This window comes from Diadema setosum, chromosome 17 (genome assembly GCF_964275005.1).
Source record: "Diadema setosum chromosome 17, eeDiaSeto1, whole genome shotgun sequence".
NCBI classification, from domain to species: Eukaryota; Metazoa; Echinodermata; class Echinoidea; order Diadematoida; family Diadematidae; genus Diadema; species Diadema setosum.
The window spans coordinates 26,476,544-26,489,739 of record NC_092701.1 but is presented as its reverse complement, the minus strand read 5'-3'; the positions used below and the strand labels follow the sequence as shown (position 1 = coordinate 26,489,739).

The following is a 13,196-nucleotide window of genomic DNA, read 5'->3' as shown; positions in this document are numbered from 1 at the left end:
TTCTACTTAGTATGAGTGACAGCCATTTTGTAACCCAAGGTGTTCATGTCAAATTTATAATCAGAGACTCCAACTCTCCCGTTTTCGACGGGAGATCTCCCGCCGAAAACCCATTTTTGCAAAATCTCCCGTTCTCCCGTTTGAGATTTAATTTCTCCTGCCCTGGCTCTGTGTCTCCCGTTGGAAAGGATTTCTTACTTATTGCTATTGTATGTTGAAAAAAATAAGCCTTAGATAGCACCAGAGAGCATCTAGAACCCTAGGAACTTTGCGCTTCGCACACATCAACTTGGAGTCTCCCGTGTGCTAGGGGTTTCAGGCGGGAGAATCTCCAGATCAGAAGGTGCTTTGGGTTGGAGTCTCTGTATAATATCTTGTTTGTTGAAAATATCTCATCACTTTTTTCCCACACAAGTATTCTTGTCTCATCTACTGATTTGTTTTGATTACTTACAACTAGACAGTTCCAGTGATTCATTTATACTGTCCTTCTACTCTTTGCAGATGATTTCTTCCTGATGCTATTGCTGTAACATCAAAAGGGCCTGAGATCACCATGGCAACAGAAAATGGATTCCACTTCAACAGGGCAGGCATCTATGCGTCCTATGTCCTGCTCATTCTCCTGGTCACCTACCTCTTGAACCAGCTCGACCGGTATGCCCTCGCTGTTTGCACCCAGCCCATGGCGCAAGACATCGGCTACGGCGATTACGGGTGTCTGGAGCGCAAAAATGTCTCGGATTCAGAGATGCCCAAGAATGGCTGTCCAAAAAATGCAACCAGAGACGAGTAAGTCAAGTTTCTCATATTTTTTTCATTGTATATAATTCCAATTTCTTTATGTTTTACTTCAATCAGAAAATTAGGGACTTCAGTTGCCAGACATATCATGCGCCAAGTGAAACATCATAAGTTTTGCTGTTTTTTGTGCTTTGAAACCGCTCTGAAAAAAGGCAGACCAGGATGTATTCGTTATTACTTGTCCCATACAAACATTTCCATGTTTGTCACTTTCAATGCTTTTGGTCAGGAGAATTTGCCTTCATGGTTTGCATACTGCACATTACTTTGCAAGTCCACAACTTCTTCAATGTATTAGAATTACCTGGGACATCGCCAGAAAAGAGACCACAACTCCACATAGAAAACAAACCTGAAACTGCAATTAGCAAGTGTTTCCTTTGCCAGCACCTGTTCTTAATACTTATGTGTAATGAAATATTTTTCCCATATGCAGTAATATCTGATGATCATTAATTCCCATTACTGTTGCCATCTTTTCATATATCAAATGTGTGAGTGTCGCCACAGCCAAACAAGTCACCATATGGTCGTGATGAGGTTATGACAAAATAGGTATGCTGGTACAAATGTAGTTGATGAGGCTTTCCATAGAACCGGAGCTAGCTAGCGTATTGCTGTACAAGTACAGTGTACCAGCATCTGGCAACCCAAAGCATTGATTTCCGCCCTTCTAGCCCCATGATACAGTCCTTCATTAACCCTAAAAGGGGGGGGGGGGAGAATCTGCCTCCCCCTCGATGTTTCGAGCTACAATTCTGTAACGCGAGAAGGCCTCGTCGCGAGGCTTCTTGACTTTCTTTGTTCAAGTCTCATGCAACTTTTGAGATCAAATTTTCAACGTCTGGGCGTACTTTTCTCGAAGCCATGCCCATTTTTGTAACAGCTTCAGCAAACTTCTTTTGTGATGTCATAGTAAGAAGCACATATGCACGCACCCTGGCATTACTACAGACTGCGCGATGCACAGAGAAGACAACGAAGGCAACGTTACTTAGCAACACCTACGCTCTTTACTCTTGATGACAGCTCAACTTCGGTAGTCTTCGTATCGATGCTAACGGTGATCGGCAGTATCACTTGAAGATATTTTGAATTGTTATATGACACAGGAGCCTAATGTTTAACTTAACTGATGAGTGAAATCACTCTTTGATTTCATAAACATCAAGGTGTAGAACATTGCAGTGCAGATAAGTAGTGCATCACATGTATCATAAACTATTGAAATCTAGGAGCACATTTGAGTGTGCATCGGCAATCTCCAGCATGGGGTGAACTTGAAACCCTGTAAATGAGTTCCAGGGCTGATGTTTTGACTACACCTTACCATGTGCTGATGTGCCTGATGATTCTACAAATCCATGATCTTTCTTTTAGTGTCCATGGTGCTGCTTTTATAAACTGCTGTACCTTGTCATTGTCTTTGAGGAACATTTCAGAGGAATTTCTTTAAATGCAAGAAAACTTTCTTTCATATTATTTCACTCATTCATTCACTCATTCATTCACTCATTCATTCACTCACTCATTCACTCACTCATTCACTCACTCCCTTGGGGAGGGGGGCTATCACATTTTCAGCTTCCTAGAAATCTCATGACAAGAGTTTTCATGAAATTCGGCACTGTGCATCACTTGGGTGATAGGATCTTCACTTATTCAAATGGGCACCAAAGACGCTTTATAATAAGACACGAAAGTGCGCGCTAATCCTGTACAAAACAAATGGATAGCGCGCGGACCTCAAGCGTATTACGCACATCACCTGAGACGCGCTGTCTTGACACTTCATAAACAACAGCAGCGGTTTCAGGGACAGCGCGTCTCAGGTGATGTGTGTCTTTGCCTGAGACGCGCTGTCTTTGAAAATGTTGTTTATCAAGCGTCTTTGATTGTGAGATCACGTTGTTGCCAAATTTTTACCTCCACGAAATAATCCTTATTGATTTAAAATGTCGTTCTTCAAAATAATCCCCTTAATCCATAAAAAGCTACGACTATAATTTTAAAATCTTTTTAAAATAATAAAGATACCACTACCTTTGGAAATAAATGATGTTCCTAGGTGTACTGAGTTTGTACTTAGCTCTCTTTTGTATCGTCATGTAGGGAAGCCATTTTGTGTCCATTCTTATCGCGCGCCTTCGTATCTTGTTAGCTACTATCTTTGATGGGCACCATGCTCCACTTGATGGCCCTCAGTGGAGCCAGAGCCACCAAGATTTTTTTTTTTATTGCTTTTATAAACAAGAAATACTCTGAGTAAAAGCAGTGTTCAGTATTGAATGTACCAGCACTTTTAAGTTGGTTTATGGCTGATCTAGGAGTGGCACCCATGAGGACAGGATGGCATTGGATTCCAGTTTACACATTTTGATCTCCCTTTCGAAAATTCATGGTCATATTTTCTACAAACTTGGCAGGCACTATTATGATACTCATTTGATTGTTTATTCATTTATTCATGTATCTTATTTATTCAGTCATTTATTCATTTACCTATATTCTTCTACAACTTCTTTCCCAGATGTGACACTTACAAAGGACCAAATAATACTGAGGTGTGCTACTATGAAAGAACGGGACAGGGGCTTCAATATCAGATCCTGGCTGGTCCAATCTTTATTGTCATTTATACATTTGCTGGTAAGTCTCATGAAAAGCTATGACAAAATCAAAAGAGTATAACTGAAAGTTTCATCTTAAAAGATTGAAAAAAAAAACACAAACAAACAAACACAACAAACCAAAAAATATGGAGAGTTTCATGTAGGAGAAATTGTTTGTCATGTTTTAACGAGGTGTCGTCACTTTCCCACAGCTCTGCCATTCGTTTATTCTCAAGAAAAAAATATGGTAATCCGTATAAATCATCTTTGTGTATTATTTTGATAGTAAATATCACTCAGCATTATCTTAGTGTCATTGTCTTCATTGCTAGATTATTTAAACCTATCGGTGGTTTGAAGCAAAATTTATTTCTCCTTTTGGACCTGTTAAATGAAATGAAATGATAGTGAAGGTTTGTTCCCTAACTATATTGTAAACTTTAACCGTTGAGGACGAGTCCCGAGTATACTCAGGCAGGTGTCTATGGGAAATGTGTGTTGTAGCACAATCAGTCCGTCCTCAACGGGTTAAGTGTAGATTTGGACATTTTCTTGTTACTCTCCCAGAAGTACTGAGTGCTCATTATGTGATATTTCTCAGGTATCGGACTGGGATACCTGGCTGACATCACCAATCGAAAGATGCTCCTCGCATTTTGCCTAGCGTTCTGGAGCTTGATGACGCTGTTGACCGGGTTTGCTACAGAATACTGGCAGCTGGTCGTCCTACGATTCGGTCTCGGCTTTGGGTAGGTTGTCCATAGCTGTGGTAGTGGGGATGCATGGCACTCTGGGCTGCAGTCTCAGTGCAAGAATGTAGTGGAGATTATGAAATAAACCGTAGTGGCATTTTGTGTGTGTGTTTCACTTATTAAGACTCAAGACACCAATGTGAGACTAATCAGTCTTACTTGCAATTAGGATGGCAAATGAATTCATTTCCAAACCATTGCTTTTGTCTGAAAGAACACTCTTTATTCATTGATTCATTGTGTGAAGTCAAGGAAGGGTGGACACACACAACATAGACTGGTGAAAATATGATAACTGGATATGATAATCCTTGTGTGAAAACTTCATGTACTAGGTGTTACAAAAAACTACACATCAGATAACACTGGCATCGATATGAGTAATAGCTGAATAGTGTACAATTTAGTTGGAGGTGGTTTGAGTATGAGAGCATGAATCAGTTTCGTTTAATCCATGATTAAGTCGAAAGTTAAGTTCCAGATTTTGGTCAAATTTGAACCCTCTGTACAAAATTGAACTTTACACAAGAACCAATGATGTGAATGTGTGTGCTTACAATGACCCTGAACAATAGACATGAATACCATGAATACCACCTTTTCAGAGCTCTGCTGACTAGGCATCTGGACTCTTGCTCCAAGACACATGAATGCTTTATTAATAAATCATGATGGATTGCCCTGGGTGATGCTAGTCTGAATTCATGGTAAAGGTTAAAATTTGCACATGAAAAAATAAGCACATGCTTTCATGTGCTTGCATACACTACATTTCAGGATGAATTAAGACTAGCTGTGATGGTGGAATTTCTCATGACTATGCAATAGAGCATTCCAATCCTGGCCATTGTTCAGGACCATTGTCGGGGTGTTAACCACACACTCCCAATACACACCAATTGACCCCTGTGCAAAATTAAAATTTTGTACAGAGGGTTGAAAACAGAGCAAATTCTGAAACCTAACTTAAGAATAAATCTTGAATTTAATGAAAGTGATTTATGCTATCATTTTTAAATTACCTCCAACAAAATTGTACACTATTCAGCTATTGCTCATATCAATGTCAGTGTTGTCTGATATATAGTTTTTGAACTATCAAGGATGAAAAGTGGGAAATATTTTTTGTAACACCTAGTACATTTGTAGTTGTGGGTGATATCTAATGACCAAGAGAAGAGGGGTGAGCTCAAAAGAAAGAAAAGAATTAAGATGTGTGAAGGATTATTTTGGTAACTCAAATACATAAGAACCAGCAGTCAGATTTCTGGACATCGTGGAATTCTTTTCTCTTTCACCATTTCTTGCAGAGGATTCTGGAGAAACTGAGTGACTTTTACCCAGAGTTTTTATGAAGTCTTTCCAGTTTCATTCATAGAGTGTAAGGGAAAAAAATTGTGTTTACAAACTGAGAAAAATGAATCTATGCAAAATCATACCCAGTCTCCGACTCACATGGTGATACGAAAAAGAATGACATAGACCTGATGTGGTTCTGAAAAGACAAAAACAACAAAAAACACATCATTAGCTGGCGAATAGTCGTGATACGGTGAAGCTATTGTCAGAAGTATTCTTAAAAGCTGCTGGGTCGATAACTAACTGAATAAAAATGGTGAAATATATTCCCTTCCAGCGAGGCAGGATGCACTCCGTTTGCCACCAGCATCATAGCGGATTATTTCGTCCCAAGTGTGCGGGGAGTGGCGCTTGGCGTGTACAACATTGGCATCTATGCTGGATACAGCATGTCCTATGCCTTTGGAGATTTCATCACTGCAGCAGATATAAATGGAAAGGTATGTCTATGACACGTAGCATGACTGGAATTCAACTTGGGTTTGGATTAAAACGTTTGGCTAGGTGATCGTTTGGAAGAGCGGGGTTCATGGTTAACCCGTTGAGGACGAGTCCCGAGTGTACTCAGACATTTGTCTATGGGAAATGCGTGATGTAGCAAAATCAGTCTGTCTTCATTGGGTTAATGTTATAGTTCAATGGTCGTTGAATGCAACCTGTGTATTCTCATGGCAATAAGACTGGATTGTGTGATCAAAGGTCATAGGGTCATTGTCGAGCATCATCGATGCCAATTTGGGGTATGGAAGGCCATCTTGGATATTGAGTGATTGAATCATATTTGGATTTGTGTGTGTATGTGTGTGTGTGTGTGTATGTTTTTGAGCAGAGATAAAAAATTGATACAAATATTGATATTCAAATCATGTCACAGAATCCATAAAGAATGAACTTGGGGTAGATGTGAGCAATTTATGACGGAGAAATCACACGGATGCAAAGTGGTGAAATGAAATCAGGGCAGATTGGTGGAGGCAGGTTTGTCACATCAAGCATTTTGTACTTGCATTATACATAAGCCATGTTTACACTATGTGAAACTATGCGTAGTTTCACATAAGCCATGTTTACACAATGTGAAACTACACATAGTCTTAGATAAGCCATGTTTACATGGTGTGAAACTGCGCATAGTTTCACATAAGCCATGTTTACACGGTGTGAAACTACGCATAACTTTACTACCCGGTATTTTGCCCGGTAAGTTTGGGCAGCATGACCGCAAACTTCTCAAGAAATTATGCCAATGAAACTTCCCGCAGAACTTCCTGTTTGCACTTGGGAAGTTTCTCACTTCTTGCGAAACCACATGTAGTTTTGCTTAGTGTGACCGCACCCTGCTGAAGCTTTGATAAGTTTGTCACATGATTAGATCCATTTTATGTTATTTACGCACATTGTGCATTATTTTGCTTGTTATTGCACATGTGCATGTTTATATTTAAAGATGGCATGCGGCTTTCGCCCATATGGAACAACCATGTTTAAGAAACGGAAACTACAGGTAGATTCGCATCACTCAAACTGCATAGCTTTTTCACGGACCCCATGTGAACGCATGCTCAAACTTTTTGAAGTTACCGGGAAGGAAATTACTCGTAGTTTCAGTGACCATGGCTATGGCTATGCCAGTAAAAGTGCGTACCTTTTACTCTGGGACTCTTTCTTACCCATTACGATGTAATTTATTTACCAGAGTTGTGGTTTTGTTTTGCTTTTTTGTTAACCAGGGCTGGCGTTGGGTGTTCTGGATTGCCAGCATCCCGGGCTTCGTCGTGGCGCTCCTGATGGTGCTGACGGTGCGCGAGCCAGAGAGGAGGCGCAACGAGTCCCTCCAGGAGAGGGTGGACAGCTACGAGGAGCTGAGCGGCATGCAGAAACTCAAGATGGTGGCCAAGTGCTTCTGTAGTCCCTCCCTCCTCCTCATCTGCTTGGCTGGGTCCATCAGGAATGGAGGTCAGTGGGACAAAATTTGGCTTGCTTGGGTGGGGAGGGGTGTGCCTTTTTTTTCCACACTTGTGATCTTTTCGTAAGAATTTGCTCCTTCTGTTCGGGGATGGGGGTTAGGGCAGGGAGGTGCTTTCCCTATCACACACAATGCAATAGCTATTGTGGCAGCACAGACTTACTAAATCCATCCAATACACACACCATTTTTCTCCAAACACAGCTGGCTATGTGTGGGGCTACAACACTCAGCCCTACTTTAACCAGTACTTTCCCTCTGTGAGCACCGGCCAGTGGCTGTCGTGGATCCCACTAGTTGGGGGCAGCTTCGCCGTTATCTTCGGTGGCTTCATCTCAGATCGGGTGGTCAAGCGCAGTGGGACTTATGCAAGAATTTGGGTCCTTATTGCCAGCCTGGTAAGTTGCATGCACATATTGGGTTTAGCTCGTTAGCCTTTCCATTCTCGCAGCCTTACACCCCTGTAAATCTTTTTTTTTTTTGTCATAGCCATGCTGTTACATTCTCAGGGTCTTTGAACCCGTCCATTTTCATACCTTTGTCGTACTTTCAATGTAGTACAAGTATCCCCGTTATGAGACAGTATAGACTGGTTATATTTTTCAGATGGCCCTGTGAAAAGGTAGTTACAAATTACAACTTTGTTGATGTTATGGGGCGCCACAGGGAGTATGCATTGTGGTCAAAATCTATCTTGAAGCTCAGATGAGCATCATGCCCCCTTTGGCTCTTTTTTGAAGTGACATTAAGTAGTGCTTTAAAAAGGAACAAACCAAAAGACTACCCTAAAACATGATTTCAACCCCCCCCAAAAAAAAGGAGAAAAACATAAGTACAAAACACAAAATACAGTCATATGCCATCCTAAAAGAAAAAAGAGACAGATCCCCCCCCCCCCCCCCGATATGAGAGTGTTTGTCAAAGTAAGTGACATTCCTTACTATGTCTCTTGTTGGGTGTAGCCCAGTATACTGTAAAGCAAGATATTTTTGTAGCATGAAATTTAGGGGAATTGGAGCCGACGACCATTTTTGTGGCATGACATTTTCATGTATTGCCACTGGCATTTAGCACATATACTGTAAAAGTGGAAATTTTCACGGTGTTGAAATTTTCGCGCATTTCGCGCAACCTGAAACTAGCGTGAAAATAAAAGCACGCAAATATATTTGCTTGCCATATGTTCCAGTAGTTGATGTCTTGATTCCGTGGAATTAAAAACACGCAAAGCTCTTCTTACCCCAAGCCGAGCGTGAAAAATTACTCGTGCAACAATATCCACATTTACAGTAGTGTGGACAAGAACTTTCTCTTGCATGTTCATTGATTTGCGCATCTTTGCTCCTGCGAAACTCATGAAGGTAAAATGCATGCAAAAATGTCTGGTTTTGCAGTAAACAACAAAATCATCAATTTGTCTTTCTTGTTGCCATGGTTACCTCTCCTTTAGCTTCTGGCAGCTCCGTTTGCAGCTGCGACACTGTTCCTGTCCCCTCCCTGGGCATTCGTCATGCAGATACCAACTTACATTATCGGTAAGGAATTGGGAGACCATTCCTTCATTATATGGACTTGGGCTGTGATTCAGAAAAAACAATCTTGAGCTAGTCCATGGATGATGTAAATTTTCACTGCATAAATGCGTGTGATGAATCGTGTAGGCCAACAGACATCCAATAATGAATGCACCATGATATATATGCATGTGCAAAATATACCTGTAGGTGTCACATTTGTTTCAGTCCATGAGCTAGATTTATACTGTGGATTTGATGAAGATTGCCTTTGTTAAAGGCCCTGTACAGTTCTGGTTGAGGTGAGGATTTAGCTTTTAACGTTTTGCGAGATATTCAGAAACCACTCTATGAAATGTCAAAGAGCATGCAATTCTAAGGGGTTTCAAAAGTTCATTGATGAAAATTGGTTTTGAAATGGCTGAGATTTTCAAAAACAAGGTGAAACAAAGAGATCCTAATAAAAGGCGTGGCCTGTTGCCTTTTATTATTATTACTTTTTTGGATATCTCAGCCATTTGAAAACCAATTTTCATCAAATAAACGTTGAATACTTCTTAAAATTACATGCGTTACATATTTCACAAGAGGTTTCTCATTATCTCACTTAGGAATGTTGTAAACCTGAATCCCCACCTCAACCAGTACTGTACAGTCCCTTTAATCTTTGCTGTAGTGTAGACGAATAAAAGTAATAATTAGATGAAAGTGAATGGACCAGGCTAGAACATACAGAACGCATGCACTTATTCATCCACTGTAAACCTCTTACATGTCCTCTTGAAGAATGTGTATGGATCAACTTTGCTGTTATCATCAAACTTGTGTGACTTTTGTTTCCAATTGTTCCTGTATTATCATTTTTCTATGAATGCGAGGGAGTGATATTGGTATCAATAGCCCCAAAACTGCACAGAACGTACTTCCGTAAAATAAGTGTACCCATAATGAACGCTCATTTCCAAACTACATCAAGTGTTGTAACATTGCTATGAATATAAATGGACATGCTACTAGATGTCGGAAGTTTAAAAAAAGAATGTGTGTCGCCCTCTGCAGGTGAAATGTGGGTCAGTGTGACCCTGGCGGTTGTCGTGGAGCTGGTGCCATCCAGCATCAGGACAACGGCCATCGCCTTCTACTTCTTCATAATCAGCAACATCGGCGGCAACATGCCCCTCTTGGTACCGCCCATCAGTCAGAGCACGTCGCTACGCGTCGCCCTCTATATCCTTTACCCCGGGGGATACGTCCTGGCGTAAGTAGCGTGCTTGTCAGCAGTGCATGCCTGCCAGTGTCTGCCTGCTTAGAGAGCTTTATTTTTGTTGTTGTGTTTTACTATGACCCATAAAGTTGCAGAAATCACTTTCTGTGATTTGATGCTCGTAGCTTGTATGTTTGATTTTTGTCATCCATTGCTAGTATTTCCCACGGTTAGATAAAAAAGTGCTCTTTCATTGGAGCCCTGTTTTTGGTCATATACCATTTAATATATTTTGTTGCAAAATTGTCAAAAACATGTGAATCGTTAGATGTATATCACTCCCTCAGTTGGCTACACAATTTAGACAAAGTTTGTTTCTCTTGCATTTTTCATACTTAGTGCAGATGTGTTGATTTAGAAGAAATGCATCTAATTTCTGTCAAATATTGAAAATGCAGTAAAACTCAGTTGCAAGTTTAATGATTAAAAGATGAAAAGTTTTGCAGCAAAAAAAATTACCCTTTGATTACGTGATGAGTTAAATGACTACAAGTTTCTTCAATACATGTCTGACCACTGAGTTGCAATTGATTGGAGACTCTACAGTAAGCTATGACTCTTGAAGTGATATGCAGGACTCAGGGGCAGTATTCAGTGATGCCAAAAGGCACAAATTTTGCCCAGAGTACAACATAATTCATCGAAAAAAATGAGAATTCTCTGCAGAAAGACCCCACATACCCTGGTCCATCTTCTTATTTATTGGTCTGTTCATCCGTATACATTGTATTTATCAATTTAGGTATGTACTTAGTGTTGATGACTAAATGTGTGCTCGAAGAGAAGGGAAGGAAAAGTGACCATCGGTTAGACTAATGTGTCTTTCTCAGTACCCTGCATATTCCACTTTAAGTTTAATACTTGCCACCAAATCATTCTTAGTTAGTGAATTTTTATTCAGTCATGCTAGGAAGCTGAAAAACTATCAAATGGACGCAAAATTTTGCTACGAGGCATTGTTTGACTGTGTATGTGTGTTTTGTCTACTTAAAAATCCAGTGTACCTGACAGTCATATTCCTGTCTATTGTCTATATGGGTTGTCTTTGTTTTCCTCTGTCAGTGATATTAAATGGAGAGCTGTGTTGTAATGTATAAGCTGTTATTTTTGCGTACAGATATTTTCGCGAATGAGGATGTCATGGACATTTTCGCAAGATTTTGTTTTCGCGAAATGACACAAAGCTGTCGTGTGTGTACTACTACATCAGCGCATGGGCAACATTTTCGCGAGTTGTTAAATTCACAGTCCAACAGTGATTCGCAAAATTCGCAAAAATTAAACCCTCGCAAAAATAACAGCTTATACAGTATTCTCTATTAATATGAAGAGTGATCAGAAGTTAAATTCGTAACAATGTTTCATTCCCGCTTGCAGGGCGGCTATCTTCCTCATATCCATGGTGGTCGTGAAACGGGACATCCAGCGTCGACAAGAGGCAGAAGGGATCAGTGTTAACCCTCTCCTCGCCGATGACACCAAGGAGGACTGAAGAAAGGCAAACCCCTTACATCTCTGGCAGTCAGTGCCTTCATCTCTTCTTTGGTCGTATTTTGTTTGCGGAGAGGTATCTTCTATTATGTGAGAATGTGGAGGAGACGCAGGAAAGCATACATGGCTGTGGAAAAGTACAAAGGCTTAAAGCAAAAGTGCATCTCTTATTCTTTCTTCTTGGCCATGTTTCTTTATGAAGTCATCTAATCATGGAAGTTGGGACGCAAATGTAGTTCTTTGTGGAATTCCATGAAGACTGCACAAAGCAAGAATATCGACTGGTGTTTTTGTCGCTTCACTGCCACAATCATTCTTACTAGTTTCCACTGTGATCATGAAATAGGACATTCATGAATAGAAAAGTAGTCGGAGATGGTCAAAAGTAAAAATCCCTATGGGGACAAGAATGAGGTATTTATACAAATGAGGGTTTGTTGTAAGTTAAGCCTATATCACTTCTGTTGTTTTTTTGTGTGTGTATTTTTTACTTCAGAGTAAGGAAATGTAGGAGCAAGTGGAGCATTGTTGAGTGAACAAAAAAGAAAAACAGTCACTAAGAAATAAAGAAATGGCTAATGATTTGTTATGAGACTTTGTGGTCTTGCAATTAAAAACTTTTACTCACATTTTCATCTGTACAGAATAGAAAAATTATCAACAGAGAACCTATCCCGATCAAAATTTCTCTCACATCATCTCAGTAACATGTGACCCAGTGATGAAACAATGATCGTATCTTTGCTAATACTGCCAACAAGTTGGAGATGTGTCTTTTCGTGAAAAATGGTGCGTCACTTTCGTTTCTTCAATTGCAACTCAACAGTCGTCAAAACATGCACCAGAAGTCGGCCAGACAGCACAGTCTGTCAGTTGAGAGGGCAAATTTCATTTATGTGTCTTGCAGAATTATTTAATCTCTATTCTATATTATATCATATATGTGTATATATCTTTATATCTCATTAGAGTCTATTGTAAATGTAAGATATGTTGCAGAGTGAAAATTTGTTTTAATTTCATGTTTTGACTGAACTGTCACTAAAGTACTAACACATTTATAGATATTCTTGGAAATATGTTATCAGATTTTGTACAAGTGTACTGTAATTGGTGAAGACATAAAGATGCAGCGTTTACTGAAAATGGTATAATTTGTGAAGAGTTTCAACCAAGCAGGACATTAGAAGAAAGAGAAAGTTAATTTTCAAAATAGTGTAGTATTTGTGCTGTAACAATAAATAGTGTGGTTCTCAGAGTGCAAAAGAAAGTTGTTCAAAGTGCAAGAGAATGTTGAATTAGTGTAGAGTTATCATTATTCATGGCTAGAATGATGCATTCCAGACTTAGAATTTATGTGCTATGTAGGTTCCCATCTTTCAAAGAGCCTAAAGTTTTGAAGGTGAAGATGATTTGAAGCTGTTGTTGGGTCGT

General features: G+C 39.9%; 1 protein-coding gene across 1 annotated transcript; it reads left to right on the top strand.

The window, feature by feature from the left end:
* The first annotated feature begins 556 nt into the window (after positions 1-556).
* LOC140241044 (MFS-type efflux pump MSMEG_3705-like) lies at positions 557-12,158 on the top strand. Its single transcript, XM_072320813.1, has 9 exons — positions 557-792; positions 3,335-3,453; positions 4,018-4,165; positions 5,805-5,967; positions 7,258-7,483; positions 7,698-7,891; positions 8,944-9,028; positions 10,067-10,265; positions 11,649-12,158. Exons 1-9 carry the CDS (start codon positions 557-559, stop codon positions 11,761-11,763), a joined length of 1,485 nt encoding a protein of 494 aa, XP_072176914.1. The 3' UTR covers positions 11,764-12,158.
* The last annotated feature ends 1,038 nt before the right edge of the window (positions 12,159-13,196 follow it).